At 40.5% G+C, this 24,881-nt stretch overlaps 1 protein-coding gene across 1 annotated transcript in view; it reads left to right on the top strand.

The window, feature by feature from the left end:
* Nucleotides 1–2,064: 2,064 nt before the first annotated feature.
* The window catches only part of LOC146788688 (programmed cell death protein 1-like), a 60,355-nt gene continuing 37,538 nt past the window's right edge, over nucleotides 2,065–24,881 (top strand). The window contains exons 1-2 of the mRNA XM_085634137.1: nucleotides 2,065–2,511; nucleotides 19,298–19,651. Of these exons, the coding sequence (XP_085490263.1) occupies nucleotides 2,391–2,511; nucleotides 19,298–19,651 (475 nt within the window). The 5' untranslated portion in view covers nucleotides 2,065–2,390. The remainder of the gene's footprint in view (nucleotides 2,512–19,297; nucleotides 19,652–24,881) is intronic.

Here is a 24,881-nt window from a genome sequence, read left to right as displayed (position 1 = left end):
AGTATTTTATAAAGAATTTTTTAAAATCACAAGGCAAATGTCAAATTTGATTTGGATCATCCACCACTCGATTTTAAGGAGCCTCACCTTTTTTCCTGGACAAACACATTGAGTGGAAACTTCAACACATTCCCCATTTGAACATCACTCCTGAACTGTAGATAGATCTGTATCCCCCAAAAGTACCTTACACAGTCCTCTACTGATTCACCACAACTAATGCTCACCTTAAGCACAACTGCTATGTTGATGTACATTACCCAATGCTTTCCTGGGTGTATCACTTGAGCTCTTTTGGTGCACATCACCTGGAGCATCTATGTTGAAGATCTTACTGTGTTGTTGATGCACATCACCTTTACCTCTTGCTGCACTAGTTAATGTATGGCTATTGCTATGTGTGCATGATTGTTGTGAAAATGGTCTCTGTACATGCTCTATTTGTACAAGTGTATCCATATACCCGTCAGGAGCACACGTTGTAAGTAGCACAGAGCCGCATAGTCAGACAATAGCAGATGGTTGAACCTGGAGGCCAGGTTTTGTGTAGCATGCAGAAAAACGCCCTGGCAGGGTGACAAAGAGATCCAAATGGTGGTGGAGTTTTCCATGACATCTGGGGTCAGGGCCGGACTAGCCGTACCAGGCATTTCCCTGAGGGGCTGGAATAGTGGGGGCCAGTTTTGTAGTGGTGGGGGTTTTGTTATGGGGGCCTGGTTTTGCAGCAGTGCTGTAAATCGGCCCACAGTAACAAAAGCAGCCGCCTCCCCTGGGGCTGGTCCGACAAAATTGCCAGGGCTGCTTTGAGTTACCAGTCGAACCCCGTCTGGGGTTCTGAGTGGAATTTGGGCGAGTATAGATGTTTTGCAGTATCATAGATTGTTGACCAGTGATCCACTTTACAGTGAGACCCAATATATCTTACCCAATGGAAAAATACAGTGCGAGGAATGAAACACTAACAATTCACACAGAAAGTCCTGGTAACACAATGAACAGAGGCTGTTAAAGCTACCTGCACAGCATTATGTCACAGGTGAAGACAAGCGATAGTGGAGAAAAATAATTTGTCAAATCCAAATAACAAATCTGAAAGATATGAGAAGTATGTTGGTTTAAGGTGTACACAAAAATTCAGGAGTGGGGAGCTGGCACAGCTGAAGGACTTGGAATTATAAGCCCTCTTGTAGTTTATTCTCCAATTGTAAAAGTTGATAAATTTAGAACACATTCTATGTATTTTACTCAAATAGGACACGTTACAACGCATGCCTTTACAACACGGTTTTTACATCGCAACATCCATTACAACGCATGCCATCGCAACGCATTTTTAGAAACTACATTTGCAACACATTCCATTACAACCCATATCATTGCAACGCATATTACTTTTAGAGCAACAGTAAGAAAAGTGTTGGATAGTGTAGGGGTAAAAATTACTATTCCAACTCCAGTGAGTGCAACAGTAGGGAACGTGTTGATTAGTACAGGGGTAAAAATAACTATGCACACTCCAGTGAGTGCAACAGTAGGGTAAGTGTTGGATATTGTAGGGTTAAAAATTACTATTCCCCATTACCTACCTTATAATGCGTTGTAATGAGATGCGTTGTAAAGGATGTTGCATTGGAAAGATAGTGCGTTGTAAAGGTTGTTTCCCATTTTACTCCTATCGTTTTATATTAGGACAAAAATGTACTTTTTTTCCAGGATCACTGTAGACTGGGGTAAATCCGGGGCTGGCATGAATTGACTGGTGAAACACAAAAGTGATATATTGTTTTTAAGCACAGTTGCCTTTCCAAATTCTCTTTCATGGGATGATTAAGTACTTGTGCTTCCCATGCGTCACAGAAGGAATCTAGCCTCAAAAAAACAACTCGCATTTCGTCAACAAAAATCTGGTGAATGTGGTTCCCCTTAATAGAATCGCAAGCATGAGGTTTATAGTTTCACTGAGAAAAATCAAACCATAAGCTACTTCCCCCGCACTACACTAAAAAAAACCAGAACCGCCTTTCCTGCTGCACCAGATGAGGCGTGTTTTTTGGTTCCATTTTCACAACTGCAGGATGTCTGTGGTAGGAGGAGAGGACGGGAGGCTGTTTTCGTCCATTCAGGGCTTATTTATAAGTAGCCACCTGGCCGAGCCGCAAAGGATCTCCTCAGCGAAGCTGGGCCCTGTGGCGCAGTCCCTGACCACCTTCCAGAGCCGCAGCTGGGCCCTGTGGCGCGGGCCCTGTGGCGCAGGCCCTGACCACCTTCGCGGTCGAGTTCCTCGGGCGAGGCTGTGACCCGTGACTTAGGCTCTAACCACCGTCCAGAGCTGCGGTGGAGTTCCTCAACGAACCAGGGACCTGAGGCGAAGCCCCCACCCCCCGGCGGCTATGATGGAGGTTCGCCGCGTAACGGCCGCTGCCTCGCGCCAGCTACCGAGCTGCGCCTGCGCACTCTTCTGGTTTCTTCTGCTGGGCAGCGCGCGACCAGCCCGTCTGGAACGCTCCTCTGGTACGTTATGCGCCTTGCACGTGCGGGTACACGTCCTTCCACTCGGACGGCGCTCCGACCCTCGCGCTGCGCCTGCGCAGGCCTCTGCCAGTGGCACCTGCTGCTGACCGCCGCGTGAACACTAGCCAGTCACAGTGCGATGCCACCCCGGTTCATACTGCTTTAAACGCGTTTGCGCTTGCGCAACCCAATGGGATTTGCTGTTGGCCAGCGCGCGCCAGGCCCTGCTGGAAGGCCTCTGACCGCGTGCTAACTCCCGCCTTGCAGCTATACACTGCCATGGGGTCGGCCGCAAGGTCCGCCTTTTCAAATTGCAGGTGTTTATTTCATAGTAATAATATGGAAATAGCTGCTCTACATTTCAAGATACCTACAAGTCACAGCAGAGGGGCTCCCACCTCCCCCACAAAAACATAGTAGCTACAGACAGCAGCGTAGTGGGTCCTTCAAGGAATTTAAATGCCATCGTTTTCAAAAAGACAACTTTTTTGTGCTTTTCAAGATGTACCCGTGTGTTGGAAACTGGTCTTTTTGCGTTCTTTTTTGATAGTTAATCTTTCGAAATGTAGGTAACTTGATATGTGACGGATGTTTTTAATTAATGGAGCACAGGTACCTTTTAACATATCATTCTCAATCAAACACTTATACTTAAATTAAGTATGCCTTGGCTAATTTAATTGTATTTGAAATTTGTGATTTTTTTACCGTTTTTAGTTTTAAAAAAACAATGTTTTCCGACTGAGTTCCGAGGAGCATCAGTGAAATAAATGCAGCTTTAGGCAGCAGAACTGTAATTTTTTTAATGCTCTAAGCAGCTGCTTACCTTACCTTGAAACAGTTATAGCGTAAAAGCAGGCCAGGCTCCGGTTGGAGGTCATCTAAATGTTTGAGTAGTGTAAGTCAGAGTAGAACACCCATAAAACAATTGAAAACAATACAATAATGTCCATATAGCTCAGCACAACCTTCAGTTTACAAGTACAGCAAAAGACGTAATCCTTTCAAATCGCATAAGGACGAAAGGATGAATATATTCCCGCATTTAAAGTTGTCTCTTGTTGACATAATCGCCATTTAGGCTCATGTCATGATGGTTTCCCCAAGCCAAGCATTTTTGTTTGGACCACAGCACGTTGCCTGCTAGGATGGCCAAGTCCATACTTGGGAAAGTGAAACTGCAAATGCAAGAGTCAAAAGTGCTGTTGACTCAATGTCAGGACTGATTGAAGGAGACCCCTATGTCAGAAAAGGGCCAGTTGGTAGCTAAAAACAAAAAGAAACAGACACACGTTCGAGCTATGTGAAAGGCTGTAAGCGTGAAAGAGCAATTTCGCAATGGAACTGTGTGAGAAAACCAAACAAAGCTCCTTGAAAAGAGGTTTCACTAGAACAGAGACAGCCTGAGTTTAGTGCAAGTGTGCACTGGAGCTGGGTAAAAATGACAGCTGTTATTAACTATAAAGAGGTGATGCTGTTTTTGCTGTGTACTATTCTAATAGTCATTATTTATGCACTCTTTTTATAAGTTCTCTGTGTGTGCTGATAACGTTCACCAAAGTAAAATAGTTTTTTTACAACAGTACACAAGAGGCCACTAATGAATATGTTCTAATTTTGGCCGTGATATATAATTAGGGAGAAGAGGGAGCAACACAGGCTAAAGCTTGACTTGGAGCAAATGTCTGCCTCAGGCTTGGTATCTATATATAAATAAAGCCATACTTGTATAATGCTTACCTAGCTGGGAAACATCAGAGCGCTCAACAGCGGACAAGATCCCACAAGTGCGAATAATCAATTTTATAAAATGAGACGGGTAACAAGTAGATTTGACTAGGGGTCTTATGTGAATGGTAGGCAAGATCTGAGCCATGCTGCACCTCTCACTTCCCCTGAGTAATGTATCTCTATTAAAAAAAAACTCTATCTTCTTTGCTGCTTGTTCATTTATTTTTGTTCCTTTAGTTAGGTGCAGTGCTTCTTATGCAATAGGTTTGACCATTACCTTGAACAAGTATTTTTGTTCCTCTATTGAAGTTTAGTGCATCAACTTGTGAAACAATTTTTTTCCTATATTGAAGTGCACTACTTCCTATGAAACAGTTTTCATCATTATCGTCTGAATCTAATTGTGTTCCTCAGTTGTAATGTAGTTATTCTTACAAAATTGTTGTGATGTTAACATCACGCATGGTCGTTGATTTTCACAAATAAGTTAAGTGGTTTACTTCCAGCATTTATTCAAAAGTGTTCTTATTTAGCTCTTAAAAGACATCTGTGCACAAACTTTGTTCTGAGATGATTTAGGAAACTTGTGGCTGAGCTGGAGTCATAGTATCTAGGAAACTGGTCCTCAAATCCTGTTTCACCGGCTTAGCTGAATTGGGTGATCAAGGTAAATTGTATCACCTCATTTGTGCTTCCTTTTCCTTAAAATCAAAAACTTGTAGCAGTTAGAATTGATGTAGCTGAGAGAATGAGATCCAGAAAGAAACTCATCTGTATATGTCAAGGCTATGATCCTTCTTGTATTACAATAATAATGTGGACCATTTTAATGGTTCACACCGAAAATTTAATTGCCTTTTAACTCCCTCATTAATTGTTTTCTGAAATGTTTCTGGACAGACTAATTGTTTTTACTGAAGCCAATGGCTTCCAAACATCTAAGCATTAATTACAATGTTTAGAGCCACTACTTCCACATGGCGAAATTCTTGAATAATTGATTGAATAAAAACATATTTCAACCATCACAAAACACCAGAAGCAAGTCTTTACTTACAGTTCTGTATTTATTAACATCCACTCAGTTTAATATCAATGTCTGCAGCTGGCAGACTGTTGTTATCACCTTGTCTCATACTTTCCTCCCTCTTGACACAATCAACTATCCTATCCCAATCCACAATCTTGCATTCTGGATCAACAAGCTCTCACTCCATCCTAACTCCTCCACCAGATCTACTCTCACCACATCCACAATATTTATCTGCATCCACTCTCACTCCTGCGCCAACCTCACACACCATCACACTTGCACCAGTTTTACACTCCCTGCTCTCTCACCGCTATTCTCCTAGCCACTGTCCATATTTGTAAAGTTTAAAAAAAATCAAGAGTCGCTATTTTACTCAAAGCAAACACACTTACAGTAGGTTGGTGGGCTAAAGGCTAATTAGGCTCTCCCTGACTTGACACTGAGTGACTCTGTCCCAGCCCACCAGCCGTTGGTTCCACCTCTCCAAACTTGCATTTTATATTAAATGTAATGCACTTTTTACATTTTGAAGACAAGATACCCTAGCAAGTGTTTCCTTCTTTTGCAGTTGATTTAGACATGAGCTCAAAAGCACAGTATAAAAAAATCTAATAATTTTCTAGTTGTAGACAAAGAGTTTTTAACTGCACGCCCTCCTTATTCTTGTCCAAAGTTAAACAAAATGTCACAGACATAAATAAGAATTGAAAGTACTCTCTTTGTTGGCTGCACCACTGACAAATTAAGGAGTTTGAGTATTGTGCACCTTTGGTGCCTAAAACAGAGTTAACTATTGGCAAGATGTTACTTTTTTGCATTTACAAACCCAGAATTGTAATTATTTCCATTCTATACAGCAATGGGATGTAATATATTAAACCATTGGGCTTAAAAATAATAAACTCTTTTTGAATTTTAAAGAGATTTTTCCTGTCATTTGTTGCACAGCTCACAAATGAACTTTGACTGGCTGGGCTTGAACTTCAGTTTTTAAGACCAAGACAGACCCATTCCACAGCTCTAGCTCAGCATTTACTATGAATTATGTGGCATGGCGTCCTGCATAATAGCAGTTATTAATCTGTGATCCTCCTACTCAGGAGGCTGCAACTGTTTAGAAACGAAACAATATTAGCAGGTAACGTATATGCAAAGAAAAAAGCAGAATTTAAAATTGAAATATTTAATATGCTCTGAAAATGTGAAATAATTTGAAATTGGAGCCTAAAGATAAGTTGGTATCCTTAGCTTCATTCATGTGAGCTGCACACGCACAACAAACGTAATTTAGTATGGATGATTGGTGGCCTCAATTGAAGCACTGGTAATTGCCAGCAAAAATAGAGCATACATTAAGAACTAAAGAGTTAAAGTGATTTGCTACTGTCTAGCGTTTCACTTCAGCTTTTAGAAGTACAACTACATTTTGATGCTCCAACCTTCCCAGTAAAATACAATTTCAACCTTGGATTGTAGAACAAAAATTGTTTTTATTTCAACATGGTACTTTAATTTATATAAGTACATATTTCTCATAAAATGTTGGTGAACACAGTAGGATGTAGTTCTCAATTCATTTAATTGTCACAAGACAGGGATGCATTAATGATGTCTATGAAAATGCATAAAGTGTCCATAGATATACACAATTCTTATAAAATACACATTGGCCGTTTATCCATGCCCATTCATACAAAGATGTGTGTAACGCATATGCAGAGCTGTTTCACTTATCTGATCCCTCCTCTTTAAAAGCAATCAGGTTATGACCATTCTCATAAACAATACTGTGTATACCGTTTTGTCCCTTCCTCTAATCTCTGATGGACCTCCTCGGCATAATAATTATTTCCCGATTCTTCATACGGAAAAATATCTACTTTTTGATTTAGCTTGTTTCTAAAATCTTCCAAGACAGCACATTTCGGTCAATACAGCATCATGGTATCCACGACTAGCAGTCTTTTGGCATTTTGCCCATAGTTATATTACTTATATAGTGTCTTACAATCTATTTTTATGAATATTCCTTAAAGACAAAATCTATGTATTATACAAATGAACATTTAGTTTCACCACAAGTATGTTAACTCCACACCACAAACAGCCCTAAGTAAATTGAAATATTTTATTAAATTAAAAACTGTCACCTGACCTTTGTTCTATTGACCTTATCTTTTAATAGGATGTGCTTCAGACCTTTTGTATGACAAAGATTGAATAAAGTGGCAGACATAACTCTACACTTGAACGAAAAAATATGCCTCATTGGGCCACCTTCTCCAATTCTCAAGAAAGTAGGTACTAGATTAACTAATTACTCCCTTTCATACCTTAATTTTGTTGAAGGCTTTCTAAGTCCTTAACAGCCTGCATCCTTGTTTGTGTAGTGTTTTTAGACTGCCCTTTTGCAAGAACACACCAGTATATTTTTCTCCGAGGGCCGCTGATACTTTTTCTTAGTAATTGCAATTTCCCTATCTTTTTGATAAACTGCAGCATATATTAAAATACTCACTATTGTGATTAAATGTGAAGTGCTTTGACACTGCAGGTCTGGGTTGTACTACAGAAAAAGTAAATAATAAGTATATAACGCAAACATGAATTTGCATCAATAGTGAAACAAAACATATACCTGACAAAGAAGGAATCATTCTTTCCACCCCATTTAATCATTGTAAAGTGTTCAAGATTTTGTTTCCTGTTGCAGACGAACACTCCACCCCAGTCAGAGCTCTAGGAATCTACCGGCCCACTCGCTATGTCGAGTCAGATTTTATCAGGGGGAGCTGTTTTGAGGGCCTACTGGCCCTGTCTGGTGAGAGAGCTTCAACTGGCAAAACAGGTGTTCTGTTCATTCAGAAAGTGAATGAGAGTAAAGATGCCTTTAAATCTTGTTTTAATCTTGTCACATTTGCTGTGGTTCAAAGATAGAGGTCAAATCTGCGCTTATGTCTTCTTAAAAACTGATGCTTATTTTTATACAAGAGTTTGGTGTATACAAAATCCTCTAACTTTGCATTCAGAGGAAGAAAAGTAAACAAACTTTCTGGCAATTGTAATTGGGTACAGGCAGTGTGAAATGAAAGGCTCTTGGATGTCAAACAAAACAACATTTAAATAGCTTGTAAATGAAGTGCACACATATTTAAAAATATATTTCAGTAGTTAGGAAAGCACATTTTTAATTCTGAGGTGTGATGGAAACAAAGATTTTCATAGGGTCAAAACAAATCAAAACACTACTTGGTGATGTGCAAATGATAAATATGTGCTGAAACCTGATTTCCACACATTATCATATCTACGCTATATATGTTTTTATCAGCAAAACTACACATCAGTGGGAAAGTTTGTGATTATTTTAATGGGAATATGCCATTTGTAAGTGATAGTGGGCTACCCCATCATAATTTAGTAATATATTTATGGGAGTTTTTAAACATGAACTGAGAAACATTGCTTCCTCCACTCTGATGACAATGCTATTAGTGAACTAAGAGGCAAGTTGACGGTGAAACATGTCCTAGGGATAGCAATTCTGCTATACGACTAGCCTTAATGGAAGACACCAGACAGAGTAATACAGGGAACTCCGTTATGCGTACATTCCTCATACTGTATACGATCAGGCTTATACATTTCCAGAAGTAAGGACATAAGTCACCTTCAAAGATTCCAATATGGTGTCCCAGCTCATAGCTATGGGATTTTTGCACAGACCTCTATTTTCCTCAGTGCGAATGGCCATGCTTGCCGCTAGTCCCACCTTAACTACTTCATCCTTCCAAATCAGGCAAGTGGGGGCTATTGGAGATTTATGCCAGGGCTTCTTGTTGATGTGGTCTTCAAGCGCTCACTGAAGATTCCTAGGGTTGTGAACACTGACAGCAAAACCTCTAGGTTCCACTTTAATTAACTTATCTGTTGCAATTGGTCGCCAGTGAGTAGTATAAATTCTGATCTCTGTTGGATCAATTTTAGGTGGTTTGTGGAGTGTATATCCACGAATGAATGGAATGGACACTTTAAGTTAAATTGCATGCCACCTTCCTATTGGTAAATGGTAATGTCTTACTCAGAAGGAAGCATTCCTAGTGGCTGCGTGTATAATTGAATATCACTGTGGCAAGACCTGAGCATTAATGATAACTATATTTGACTGGGACCAGGGGTTAGGATTTAGGGAGTAAATTCAAGCACATTCTTTTCTGTTTCAAGAAATGAAGCAAACCAATTAAGAATCATGTTATACACATTGTTACATATGCAGTGTTCAGAACTATTAGGTATTCAGTGGTGTTCTATGGTTCTTAGAGGTGGGGGGACCAAGAGGCAGGTATCTCCAAGATGTATTATTTTGAAGGCATCATCAATTATTGTATTGTGTTGTAATTGCATTTATATATGTGTACGTTTACGGATGCTGGTCTTGCACTGAAGTTTGTTTGGTGTGCACGTAGAAGATTGTGTTGATCTATGTGATTTTGGAGTTGCATTTCCTCTTCTTTTTATGACTATAGATTGCTTAGGTGAGGTGACTGATGGGATGGTAGTTGACAAACTCATCAGCATACAAGAACGTATTTTAGTAAGGGGAATATTTGGCCCTATTTTCACATCTGTTGTCAAGGTTCCAGTGCAGAGATAAGTGTTGAAGATGTCTAACATTAGTGAGATAGTGCTGTGGGTAGGGCTTTGGTTGAGAAGGGAAATGTGTCATCATCATAGAATAGTGATTTGCGGGAACCAATCACATTTATTGGACTGACATGAAGCGATATGCCGAAATGAGGTGTGTGTGTGATGGAGTTTGCGTGAGAGAGCTCAGTGCTCTTGTGGGTACTTTCAAAGTTGTGCTTAAGTAGTTTTGCATGTAAGCTGCTATCTTGAATCACCCGGTTTGTGCAACATCTACTTGGAATAGCACCGTTCTTTAATTCTCTGTTTCAGTGATGGCTTTAGTGTAGCACTCTGATATGGCCTGTTTTCGGGCAGACTGCATTTTTAGAGCAAAGGGCCCTTTGTCTGTTTTGGATGACAGTCTGATGTTTTATACAACCTTCCCTGCGTTGGAAGGAGTTCAAGGTTTAGGAGTATCAGGCAGCATTGTATTCTTCTTGGTCCGGAGGGATGGTGGTTGTTGGTAAAGGGATTGAGTAAGGAACTCAGTGTGTCAAGAGGGTGTCATAATCATCTGAGGTATGGAGAATGAGAGGATTTAGACCACATTTGAAACTTTCAAAGGGGAAGTTCTTGAAGGATGTGGATGTGATGTGGTGGACTTAGGTTGACCTTTGTGAGGAGGTTTAGGACTTTTGGATGTAAAGTTAATGCAAAGCAATTCATCTAGTCATGAGGGATGCTGTGGTAGTCAATATGAGTTATTGGGGGTTTTGCCTTCACCCCTCCTATTTTCCGAACCGTTTTTTGTTGGCTTTTAGAACTCTGTGCACTTTATCACCGCTAACCACTGCTAAAGTGCTGTGCTCCCTCCTTAACATATGGTAAAATTGGCTTAGACACAATTGGCACATTTTAACTACTTATAAGTCCCTAGTACAGTGGTTTGATATGTACCCAGGGCCTTTAAATTAAATGCTACTATTGGGCCTGCACCAATTATTGTGCCACCCATTTATGTAGCCCTTTAGAACATGTCCCAGGATGCCATTGCAGGCTGTGTGTACAGTTTTAAACTGCCAGTTCGACCTGGCAAAATAAACATTTTGTCAGGTCTAACCCTCTCTTTTTAATATAAGCAACCCATAAAGTAGGTCCTAACCAGCCCTATAGGGAAGGGTGCCTGTATTTAAAAAGTAGGGCATGTTTTAAGTTTTACAGGCCTTGGCAGTGAATACACCCCTACTTTCACTACTGCAAGGCCCATCTCTCACATAGGATAACACCAGGTTACTTTATTACATGTACTAAATGCTAACTTTTGATTGAGAGCAGGTAAAATTGGCAAGTTTGGACTCAAATGGAATGTTATTTTAAATCCTCTTTAAAGGTAAAGTTGTATTTTAGATTACAAGTTTGAAAATGGCACTTTTAGAAAGTTGGCATTTTCCTGCCTTAAGCATTCTGAGGCCTTCTAGGAGTTTCCAGCAGCCTGGCCTGTTGATTTCTCCCCCATTAGGAATGCATATTGGGCACAGACAGTGAACAATTGGACCCAAGTGTAGCTGGTGTAACGATGCGGAGCCTTTAGTATCATTAAGAGATGTTTATTGCACGGACACAGTGCAGTCCGTTTGCTTCATGGCTACTAGCCTCCAGCAACTGACAACCCCAGAACCCTTTCTACATTCTACGTGGCCATGGCTACACGGCCACAGTTCTATTTAATGACATCACTACATCTTCCCCTTTCTTGACAATAAATGGCATGACAAATAATAAATGACAAATAACAAAAATAGAGAAATAGAAATAAATCATGAACATTGTTCAATCCGTCTTTGAGGTCTTTTTTGTACCCTTTCTGTTCTTCTAAGAGGAATAGAAACATTGGTACCATCCCCTTCTCTACACATTCATTTGAGGGGCTTATAAACTTTTTGAAATGTGCCTTATTCCGTGTTATCACTTTATCCTCATTCTGAGCGGTGACAGCTGAACCCTTCACCTTAGTCACTTCCAATCGAGACGGGTGAAATCTGCTCATGGATTTCATGTCTGATTTTGCCTTACCAATAACAGATCCCCTATATCATAGCTTCCTCTGCGAACAGACTGTCTTTGTTTCTCATTCTGCTTCATCGTTTCATTCATTGTCTCATCTCTCTTTGCAATTTGTGTATGTTCTTTAGGAGGTTTTATTGACAATTGTGGCAAACGTGTTTGTCTAGACTGGCCAAACATAAGCTCTGACGGAGTCTTTCCAGTCGAACCATGAGGCGTATTCCTGTAGTCATGCAACACTTGACACACAGCTTGAGTCACAGAAATGTCTGTTAACTTTGCTCTCTGTGCACTTTTTTTTAATGTAGCCATCAGTCTTTCCACTATAGCATTTGCTTGTGGCCACAGTGGGGTAATTTTCCTATGTCTCACACCCATATAATCAAGACATTTCGTAAATTCTTTTCCATTAAAAGGTGGGCCATTGTCTGTTTTTAAAACTTTGGGTATACCCCAAGCTGAGAAAATGTCACCAAGAATAGGCAAAACCACAGATGCAGAAGTGGATGACACTGTTTTTACAATTGGAAATCTAGAATATTCATCAATGAGAACAAATAAATAACGCCCAGAATCCAAAGGTCCATAAAAATCACATGCTAGATCAGACCAGACAGCATTGGCAATTTAGACATCTGCAATTCTTCAACAGTTCTTTCTCTTGTAGTGCACTGGCGGAAATGACAAGAATGCACAATTTCTTCTACTTGACTGTCAAGCCTTGGAAACTACACTTTTTCTCTTAAGAGAGTTTTTGTCGCTGATATCCCTCTATGACTTTCAAGCGTAAGACTAATGACACGTCTTTGTAAACTGCTTGGGATGACTATCCTGTTCCCTCTTATAAGAACACCAGAAGTGGCTATTGTCAATACTGCTTGAACATTTTTTAACGCAAGCACATCCCTCTTGCTTGAAATTTCAAAAAAACATTGACATGCCTCCATTTATTTATGTTTATTATTCTTTTCACTTCTCTTGAATTAGTTCTTGTTAGGAGATCACTTCAGGAACTGTTGACTTAATAATGAAGTTTATGTGGTTTTCTGTGTCATTCATTTCATTTTTATCCTCATCTGTTGGATGTCTAGACAAGTAATCAGCTGGATTATATTCTTTCCCTGGTTTATGAATTATTTTAAATCATAGTCCATTAACCTCAAACCCCATCTTTCAATCTGAAGTGTTCTTTTCGCTTTCGGATTTCCAAAAATAGTTGAGAGAGCTTGGTGATCTGTTACTATCACGAATGATTTTCAAAACAAAAATAGTGCTCACATGCCCAGACTACCGCCAAACTCTCCTTCTCCGTTTGAGAATATTTCTTTTCTATATCCGTCAGGCTTCGACTAGCATGCGAGACCAAAACTCTTGGGGCATCTTTTCCATGTCTATGCTGAAGCAGAATGGCACCAAGTCCCACTGGACTCGCATCTACTACAATTTCTGTGCACAGATTTGTATCGAAATATTTCAAACTTGTTGCTGTTGCTATGTCCTTTTTTATCTTCTCAAATGCATCATTGCATTCTTTAATCCAAAGGAATGCCCTGTCCTTTTTCGTTAACTCTCTAAGGGGTGAACTGACAGTAGCATCATTCTTAATATAACGGGAACAATAGCTAGCCATTCCTAGGAAAGAGCATAGTTCTGTTATGTCTTTTGGACAAGACATTGCCACTAGTGATGATACTTTCTTTGGATCCGGTCTCATTCCTTTGCTTGAGAATATATGACCATAAAACGTTAATTACGCTTTACCAACTTCACACTTTTCAGGGTTCAATGTTAACCCAGCTTTCATGAGCTCTTGACAAACTTCTGTTAGTGCTTGATTATGTTCACTTTGTTTTTCTAAAAACAAGAATATCATCACTGTGTAATTCATTGAATTTTTTATTGGTATAATAATCTTTTTTATGATTTCTTGAAAAATCTCTGCAGCTGAGCATATTCCAAAATTGAGTCTTTTGTAACGGAATTATCCCATATGTGTTTAAAAAGTTGTAATGTATCTTGATTTCTCATCAATTTCCAATTGATGATATCCTTTACCGAGATCCAATTTCGAGAAGATTGTCGCCCCATTCAAAATACTAATCAAGTCGTTCAAATGAGGCCCAGGATGTCTCTCTCTCAATTGCAGTATTCAGTATCCTCAAATCAACACAGATTCTAATCTGGCTCTTGCCCTTTTTCGGCACCATAACAATCGGAGACACCCAAGGTGTTGGGCTTGTGGCAAGCTCAATTATGTCTTCTTTAAGTAAGGAATTAATTTCCTCTTCAACTTTGCCTTGCATGTGAATTGGAACTCTCATGTGCATTTGTGCTACTGGCTTCAATTTCTCATTTAAGTGCAGCAACATTGTCTTTCCTTTTAACTTTCCAAGACCTTTTGTTAAAACAGGAAACTCTTTTAGTACATGTTGTTCCGTTGTTACATGAAACGTCATAGCCAACAGTCCCATTTACTGAGCTATGACATTGCTTAGCAAATATGGCCCAGCAGTTTCTCCTTTCAATACATGTATTTCTTCTTTAAGAAATACCTTTCCATAAGATAAACTTTCTTCGAATTTCCCTAAACATGTTACAGGGCCTTTTGCCCGCCATTGCAAAACGTTGACATTTGATGAAACAAGAGGGGGTTTATTTTCCATTTTGTCATATTCAGTCGTGCACATGATATTACAAGTTGCTCCACTGTCTAGCACGAAAGGAACCTTTTGAGACCCCACTAATATGTCAACAGAAGCTGTTTTTTGAATATCTTCCTTTTTTAACAGATTGATCTTTTCACCTTGTTTCTTTCTGACATTAAATACAATCGCTCTTGCTCAAATTAATCAGTGGAAGAATCGTAAACACTTTTCATTTGTCTGACATATTTTGTATTTCCTTTCACTTGTCTCTTCCACATTTTTCCATTATCCTTTCGTTTGAATTTGCATACAGCAGTAAAATGATTCATCCTTTCACATTCTTTGCACTGTTGTCCAATGGCTGGACATATATTCACATGTGGAAATGGTTGTCAACATCTATAACACGTTCTTTTCTCCTTCCTAAAGGTTGTAGGTTTTTCCTCTCTGTTATTAGTTTTCTCATCCTTTTTTTATCCCTTTCTTCACTTTTGCTGTCTTTCTTGGTCATTTGGTGAACTTGTTCTAACTCTTTAACTCTTCCTTGCTCCATGTTGTTTGCATGTTTTTTTGCTTGAGCATCAGTACGTGCCATGCGTGGAACTGTTCTAAATCGTAGGCTTTTTCAAGAAGTTTCTTCCTGAATTCTTCTGAATTGCATCCTTGAATAACTCTTAACCTGACAGCTTCCTCATTATTGAACTTATCAAATTCACAAAACATGACTAATTATTTTAACTTGGTCACAAATTTATCAATAGTTTCATTGTCTTGTTGGCACGTCATGTTTAAGGTGTACCTTTCAAAATCTATATTTCTTTGTGGGTCAAATCTTTCATTCAAACTTTTCATGATGCCTTCATATGTGTTTTTGTATGTCTCTGGGAATGTGACAATAATATCTTCCACTTCATCACCCACTAAATTGAGCAGTAAATCCTTTGCTTGCTCATCAGTATACTTTTTGCATGTGGCCTTAAGAAAATGTTCAAATCGTCTTGTCCATTTTTCCCATCTTTGAGCAATTGTTTGAGCCTCTGTAATATCAAATCGTAAAGGTCTTCTATAAATTGAACTTGACACGTTTTCCTCCTTTTGTTCATCCACACGTGTGTTTGTAGACACACTGTTTGAACTTTCACCCTCTTCTATAAGTATAGTATCCATTTTATATTGTTTATTTGTTTATTCTTCAGTTGTTTTGCTTAAAAGTGATTACAACTAAATTAGCCTGACTTTAATATGGAGTCACATAGTATATAACTGTAATGTCCCCAAAACCAGCCTGACTTTAATATGGAGGCACATAGTCTACAACTGCAGTGTCCCAAAAAACAAGCCTGACTTTAAGATGGCCGCCAAGATTTCTAAAGTCTCGTGAGACTTCCTTTGCCTGAATCTAAGATGACCGCCGTTTATGACGCTTCAGGCGAAATTACGCGAGATTTGCTACGCGCATGCTCGCATTTCATCTGAGGCAGTTTCTTCCTCGTGCTGCACTGCGGTAAGCAGTTCTTCTTATTAAATGAAATTATTTGAGTGTGCAATGCTAAATTACTGTGCGATACAGGCAATCACAACCGCATCAACTTCTTGATTAAATCTGATCACGCCGATTTTTTTTTGCTTGTTTCGGTCGACATGCAGCAAGCGCTCTTACCGCAATAAAGTCAGGGTGAGGCAGACATGAGGGCGCATCGGCGCTCGTCACAAATCTGTAATGATGCAGAGCCTTTAGTATCATTAAGAGATGTTTATTGCACGGACACAGAGCAGTCTGTTTGCTTCATAGCTACTAGTCTCCAGCAACCGACAACCCCAGAACCCTTTGTACTGTCTACGTGGCCATGGCTGAACGGCCACAGTTCTATCTAATGACATCACTACATCTGGGAAACGGTCATCCTGCTAGGATGGGAGGGTTGGAGGAGTTCCCTTCTTCACCTACATTTCAAAGGAGCTGCCTCAGCACACTCACAAAAACTTCACAACATGCTTTTATCACCCTACAGTCCTTGGAGCCTGGGTAGGGAGGAAGGAAATTCTAGAACCATATGTGGGAGGAAAACTCCAGGTATTTCTTCCACTTTAGAGCTGGCACCAGATATAAACTAGGACCATCAGACCCACTCTTCAGTACACTTCCAAGCCTGCTAGAGACTACAGAATGACTGCCTTGTTCTTCAGAGACCTACCCTGCTGCATGAAGGAGAAAGGACCATCTCCTTGAATGCAGGACTACTAGAGGCACTCCAACGGTCAGTTGGCTTACCTCCTATTCTGAGTTACAGTGACACAGCAAGCTGCAGAGGCTGTTCTGCAACTGTGCAGCTGACCTAAAGCAACTGGCGCTGGCTGGACCTGCAACTGACGCTGCCTGGATTTGCAACTGGACCTGCCTGAGCCCTGAAGCCTTGCTAGAGTGAGTTCCTGAACCCCAATAGGTGCCGTTCTAGGGCCTGGAACCCTTGGCTGGCATTAGTTGGCCTCCTCCTGTGAAATCCTGAAGCTTTGAACTCTGCACTCCAGACTTTGAGAAGGTACATTTTTCAGCTGGACTACCGTCGTCCCTGTATCCGTCCCGCACTCCATTGTGAACAGTCTGAACTTTTGACTTTGTCCCTGTCTAGCGCGACTGGCTACCCACAGTAAGCTCTTTCTGCTTTTTGGTGCTAGTTTTACTTAAACCTGTAAAATTGCATATCTCTGGTTGTACTGATTGGATTTTTCTCATTTTGGTCTCATTTTATGTATTACATTTGACTCTTTTTCTGAATTGGTGTGGAATTTCTTTTTGTGTTGTGTTTTCACTTTATTCCCATTTTTGTGCTGCATAAATACTTTACACATTCCTACTAAGTTAAGCCTCACTGCTTTGTGCCAAGCACCCAGAGGATTAAGCACAAGTGAATTAAGTGACTTTTGTGGTTCACCCTGACATGGATTTTGGCTGTTGTCTGAGAAGCGTTTTCACCCTCTTCTTTCGAAAACCCACTTTCTTACAGTGGGTGTGTGCAGTAGGTGTGTGTTTTTTTGTGCAGTAGTGCTTGCATCTATGTGAACTATGTTAGATTGCAAAGAGGGGTCTTAAGATGAGGCAAGAACTGACATGTTTTAAGGAGGATAGAAGTATTGTTGCTTGGGCTTAGATTTGTACTTGAGGACTGTTTTACCTTCTATTCTTGCACAGTTCATTCGCATGCAGTCTTGTCATTAAAACATTTTTTTAATGCGTTTTGGCACAGTTTGTGTAAATGTATATTATGTCATGGCATAGACAGTTTTTTTAATAACTCACCCAAATGCAAGTTTTGTCAGGGAGCAGATATTCCAGAAAATGTATTGCGCAACGTTCCCTCAAATGCAATTTTTGCCAGGAAAAGGATGTGGATCAAGAATAGCTTCCCAGAAACAGAATAGAGCATGTGGTTGCAAACCACCTCAGTTCATGCTGATTTCAAAATGTTTTCAATGAGGTCAGAGGCGGACTTATTCTGCACTCTTCCCTCATTAGCGAATTTACGCACTCACTTGAATGTCCAGAACTGTTTTTTATGGGGAATGAGAAGAAGGGATGGAGTAAGGGAGGATGCTGGGTTCGATTGGTAGGAGGGGCTACCTGGAAGGCGTGAAAACACTGACCAGTGTCATTTCGCCTTTATTGATTTGGGAGGATTATTTAGAAACCGTGACAATGAAAGGCCAGTAGGGTCTGGGGCAGAGTCGAACACATATCAAATTCTCCTTTCAGTGAGCTTGCCTCTAGCTACGGAATTTGCCACATCCTTCCCTGTCAGTCTTAACCTTCCTAAGTTCATGGCCATCAGTTCACTAAAATGGCAAGGGTGTTGAAAGTGGCCTCATGCCCCCTTCGAGTGGGGATGTCCCATTGTTAGCCCCTCAACCCTTCCTGTTTGCTGTTGATGTGCCATGTCAAGGGCAAGGAGTACAAACTTCTGAAAGTGGAGTGTTCCCACAGCTCTCCTCTGAAGCCCTGTTTTAAACTTAGGCAGAGTGAAATTAGAATATACTTTTATGCATTAATTTTGTTCCACCTGAATATGACTTTTGGTTGTTCCTCACCGCTTTTTACTGGGTGTGGAAGAACCAAGGACAATATTACTAGATGGTAATTCTGGCCAGAAAAATCACATTAAGGTCTTGGCTTTTCTAACATGCAATGATTAACCCCCTCCTCGTCTCCCATCCTCCCTCCCTAAACCTGCCCTGCGACAAAAAAAAATCACCTCCCCTGCTCCACATCCAACATCCTCCAACCACCCTCATATACATTTAAAACTTGATCAGAGCAGCTGGTAAATGTATCTGGTAAACAGCCTGCAATAGTGGATTCTGTGTGGTTTTACAACAAAACAATGGGCCTCACACAATAATACCCCATTCCACTGGGCCTTACTTTCAATTGCACAGTACTGGGGCAATTGTGTTGGATGGTAGTGGTACAATCGCATGCCCCAGTATCATGCAGCCCGGAATCAAGACCTTCTTGACATCTGAGACCAAGATAAGTACGGCAGTGCCGGGGTCAACAAAAGATAAACAAGGGGTATCTTCCTCATCGCTTGACTACTCCTAAATTACTTTCATGGTTATGTTAAAGAAAATCTGACTATGACTAAATCTATTAAATACTTACTCAATACTAAATATGTTTTTTTTGTTCAAGAGGAAAAACTGGTTCTATCCCATGTGCCATCCAGCTCATGGATGTATGTGAACGAGAGAGTAAAGCTCATCTGTGATATCTCCTCGATCAACTATTCTTCGCCAAGCAGCAGTGACAACAAACCTTACATCAACTGGCTTGCATCATACAATGGCAGCCAAGCTAAAAAGATTGCAGAATCATCACAGCCAATATTTGGGAAATACAGAACATCCTGGAATGAAGGCATAACAACTGCCGAGCTGGAGATCACGATGCTGAAGGAGGAGGACAGTGGAGAATATCAGTGTGAACTCATTCACTTGCGGCATTATAAAATTGAGAAGAGCAACACAGTGCGGCTCAACGTTACAGGTGCCAACGCTCTCATTCGTTCTTTGCTAGGGTGTCAAGGGCAGCAACGCATGTTTTCATTTCAAAATTGTATATATTTATTGGCTTATTTATTTGATATATGCAGTCCACCACAAAAAACATTATATATGTAGGATTTTCTGTTTTCAGTTTCTATTGTGAATTCTGCTGGGCTTTTTCAGTGTTTTCAAATTTTTCAAGATTTTGTAAGAAATAAATCGGTGTTTATCAGTGTTCACTCTGTTTTTCTCCATACAAAATCATGGGGATGGGCCTTTTTCCTGTGCTTATAAAAAAATGTTATTTTTTTCTCTTTACTTCCCTCGTTGATTCCAACTTCTCAATTGTTTTTCCCTTCTTTCCTGGTTCTACCTCTCTTCTTTGCAACCTTTCCTTGAATTTATTATTTCAAGTAACTTTATGTTCTTCTTTTCACCTCCATTCCTATCTAATTTCATATTACTCATATCCCTCTTCCAAGCTGTCCAGTCCCTCGCCGTGACAAGAATGTGCATAAATTGAGATAACTTGATTAACATTTGTTTGTAGCAGATAAAAGGTTAATGGTGACACTTAACACACCGTCCTGCTGCTCTGTTCTTCAGATAAATGACAATCATGAGCTAAATTAAGGTATATATATATATATATATATATAGCGTGTGCTCTATTCTAGTACACCGGTGTCACACTGCCCTGCTCTTTGTCTGGAGATACAAAGACGGAGGTGAGCCAATGTCTGGGCCTATTCCTGCTCTAGCTGGTCATGGAGAAGAAGTCTGCTAAGGAATTAATACGCATGGGTCTTAAGTGACAGCAAACTATGCTGCTGTTATGAAGAAGAGGATTTAGTAAAACATTTCATGAGCTTTGGGGTGCCTTGGGTCATTGGCCTGTGCAACTCACTCCACAATATTTATTTGACATTGTTGTGCCGTAGCTAAGGGATTTTGTGTCTATTTTGAAAGCAGTCACATTGGTTTAAAGCATGCAGGCCTTTGTTTATTTGAAAACAATGTAGAGTCAGTTTATCTGATTGGCTTGTGTGAAAGTTGCAAAATTCCCTTTACTTTTGTTTTCGGTGCATGCACTCTTCTAGGGCATTATCCAGCCTTACGGAAAGAACGGCACAGCTCAATACGTTTCCAATAAATGTGGCCTTGGTACTTTGTGCGGGTGATGTTGCCAAGCATCAAGCCTTGGTTCATCACCATCAGTTCCAAGCTTCATTTTAACGCGGAAGCAGTAGGAATGAACTTGGTGGTATTATGAAAGGGACCCATGTCAATGCACTGGCTCAGCACTGCCCCATGCACTTGTTTGTGCTGAAACTGACCTGTCTGCAGCTCACTGTAGAAAACATAGAGCTCAGTGGCTTCAGGTTTCTCAGTAGAACTGTCTACAGCTCATACACTAACTTGTACATTTTCTTAGCTGATGTATATGCTAGATCCAGAGCTGTTTAACCAACCCAACACTTAGACCCTTCTGCCGCTCATAGGCGCTGAAGTTATTCATCTGACCCATGGTACGTCTGCATGAGGGCGCGGTGCTCGTGCTGGCATGCTTTTCAGACCATCATGATGGAAACCGAAGAGCAGGACTGTTGGTGGTGGGACTGTGACTGGAGGCATCCATGTGCACAGTGACATGTGCCACAAGCCTGATATCTTAGTTTTCAGAAAGCAAAGCTCTGTCGCACCCTCCATGAAGGAGAAGGACGTCATGGAGTTGCTGTTTGCCCTGGAATGAAACACTTCTCAGAGTTCAACTCAGAACCTGCTGGCCACTGCACAGCAAAAAGCAGTGAACAGTGAGCAGTGAGCAGATAAGCTGAGCCATACTTTGAAAACCACAGTGGATGTATGTCGTCATGGTCCAGGGACCTTGTGGATGGTCACATAGGCATATCAAGTGGCTTACCATGGCCTGAGTGGGTCCAACTGTTTCAGGCTCCCTCTGGATAGGATGCAGCAGGTTCATAGGTCAGCAGGACCTGGAATCCCAAGATGGCCAAGCACAGTATGCTCAGACACGCTTGGTCACCAGCTGCAGGACCTGGAGACCATGGCAGAGGAGGGGTGTGGGTTCAAGCGAGACCTTGTTTGTGCAGGTGAGACCCCACTGGCAATGTTGCTTCTGCAGGATGCTCACCTGCACTTTTCATCACCATTGCCCTATTCCTTGGGTATGGAGGACTGTAGGTAATTTACACAAGGGTAAATCAGAAAAGCCGTACCCCAGCTATTGATAGAATGCCACCAACCCTGCAGTCTCCCCCTAGTCTGGCCATGCTGTGTTACGTACTTGAGATTAGAGCCCAGGAATGCTCTTGAGTGTCCCTCCACAGCCTGTACTCGCTAGTGCCTTGAGCTGAGTGCTTGGAGCACTTAACTATAATTGATATAGGTGAAAATATACAATGCAAACTAAGAAAACCAGGAAGTTTGAATAATGCATTTAACAAAGCATGTTTTTCCTAGGGCACAAAACAGTGAATTTGATATGTGGACTCTCTTGTTGTTCGAAGTTCACTAGAAAGCAAAGCAAATGGGGGGAAAAAACAACATCTTTTTAGAGGTTGAAACAGTCTGAGGGATAACCTAAATTATTGTGTTAGCCACTTTAAAGAGCCAACACAACCAGATATGTAAATATATGTCCAAATACAGATGATAAAAAACTATAAATTGGATACATCTAATTTTATTTTTCTTAGTTTAATTTTTGACAGCACTAAGCATGGTCTCATGAGTACTCACTACACTGCATACAATTAAGGTGCTTGCTGTTGGCTAACCAGAGTCCAGCTCATTGGAGGCTGTGACCCTGATCCGATAATCCTCACGCGCCATCCCCAGGTCTGTTCTATAGTATCGATGACTGACCGGAAATGTCAGCGCAGACTCCTACTCGCTGGAATGTGGGACGCGGGAAGCGGGTTTGCTTATTTAGCTGATTCTGCTTCCGGGTCTCGGTGGACCGGTTTTAGGAGGCCAAGCTTCCTAGGTGTATCTGGGACTAGTTAGTCCAGGGCCAGTTTTTGATTAGATTCTGGAACTTGTAGTCCTGGTTTTATACATGGATAAATAAGACTACACATCCCAGAACTCTAAGAAAAAACACAGGGCTGGCCCAACTAGTCACATTGGACATCTCACAGCCATGTTCCAGTAATGACAGGATGCCCAAGGGAAGAGTCCACGATTGGGTAGAAGTTGTATCCACCTTCTTCACTGGCAGACAGTGATCTCCCCACCTGATCTCATATAACCATTCGATCTTCCACCTGCACAAAGCGCTGTGAAGGGGCTTCCTTGCAGTGTTACAAGAATAAATAAACTGGCATTGGTAAAGCCAATAGTTCTAGCTTTGGTGTGCAGCCAAGATTGTTATGTTAGTTTGCTGCGATGGTTAAATGTTTATGTTATATTTTTACTGGAAGGCCACAAAATAAAACAAAAAAAAGAAAACACGCCCCTGCCTCAATGTGGCAGCCATAAGCCTGAAATAAAAAAATGTAAATGAAAAAATAGTCATTACATATAATACAACAGTTCAGGTCTCTCCTTCCTGCCAGGTGGACCTAGAACAGGCAAAGAAACCATTTTTAGTTTTAATGCAGTGGTCCACCTATTAACTTTTACAGGAGGCCTAGATGGTCTGAGAAGCGGCGACTCTTTAGAAACAGAGAACAATTCAAGCCATAAAACAATCCTTCTCATGGATCCCACCAACATAAGGTCCACCTGGAAACACCATCTCCTCTTCTCTTCTTCAGAAAGGATTTGAAGACACAGCTTTAACCCTTAAATCACTGACTGGACTGTGATCTTCACACTTCATTACTAATGAGAACACGCCCTTATGACTCCTTACCCATTCAAGGCCCGCCCTCTCCCTCACCCTTCATGAATGTTGCTTGTTAGTTTCCATGTGTGTTAGCTATATGTGTGCTTTGTACAATATAAAGCGTATCTGTATTTTGCTCCTATTCGTAAAGTGCATTATTCCCACTAGGTTCCGCAGCGCTATAGAAACATTTTAAATAAATAGTTTAAACATACAAGGATGAATGAAAAAGTAAAAAAGATTAAAGACTTTAAAGAAAAAAGCATTGACAAACTAAAGTGTTGGCCACCTTCTCCAGGAGTGAAGCGCACTTCTTTTTAGGTGGAGGTGCCCATGCGTTAAGGCAAAATTCTACCACTTGGTACGAGAATAGCCAATGGCTAAAGTGGGCTCAACCATTGCTCCACACTGTTTACTGTGATGGGCAAAAGCAAAATGTGAATGACACCTGAACTGACCAATGGATGAAGAGGGCTGAGGCAAATCCACTCTAGGTATATATTTTGTATGTATGATTTATTTTTATTACTTGAGGCTGACCCGACAGTTAAAGCTGAAACTCGGGCAGTCCTAAATAAATTAGAAAAATATTTATAAAAGTATTTTGCCCTTTTCGATAGCAGAATAAAACGACCTTTTAATATCACCCAGATACAACACTGCCTTCCACACACCAAGTGCTTCACCGTAGGCTTTGCATAAGGAGGCGGCTCTGGGAGTGGAAGATATTTGATTAAACCTTGAGATGATCAGAGTACGTGCTCAGCTGCATGAGTGGTTTTTCCTAAATTGACTTCCTTTATGCAACTACCACTCATCTGGATTTTATCAGATAAAATAGAAATACTTCCATACAAAGTGCTGTTGAAGGCAGTCTTAAAAATATGATGTGATCGAAACTGTTTGTCACATGTTTGTGGACGAGCCTGTGACTAATTTGTCGCTATCACTTCTATTTCCTTAAAAACGTACATAGGCTGGAAATTTCCATCATTCAGTTTCTCCACGTGTGAATGTACTTTCATGCTTGGGTGATAACTGTTAGATTGAAATTATATTAGAATATTTGTTTTTGGTGTGAGTCTTGGTTAAGAGGAAAGAGAACAAAGTTTGTTGGCAGTGGGCATCAGTGCTGTAAATACTCCCACACCATCCATCCTTTAAGTGCTCATCTTGGAATACACATTAAAGTCATTGATGAAAACCAATTAAAAATACAAAATAAAGTAAACAACTTATAACATTGCTTGAATAAAGATTTTAAACATGTCAAAGTGTAACCACATATAAATAATTAACATATTTAAGTGCTAAAAGAGAAATCTACACACATTATGGCCTGATTGCTTGTTAGGTATTAGTTTCTCTTTCCCTCCGA

The sequence above is a fragment of the Triturus cristatus genome, chromosome 11 (genome assembly GCF_964204655.1).
Source record: "Triturus cristatus chromosome 11, aTriCri1.1, whole genome shotgun sequence".
Taxonomy (NCBI): Eukaryota; Metazoa; Chordata; class Amphibia; order Caudata; family Salamandridae; genus Triturus; species Triturus cristatus.
This window is presented reverse-complemented; position numbering and strand designations above follow the sequence as displayed.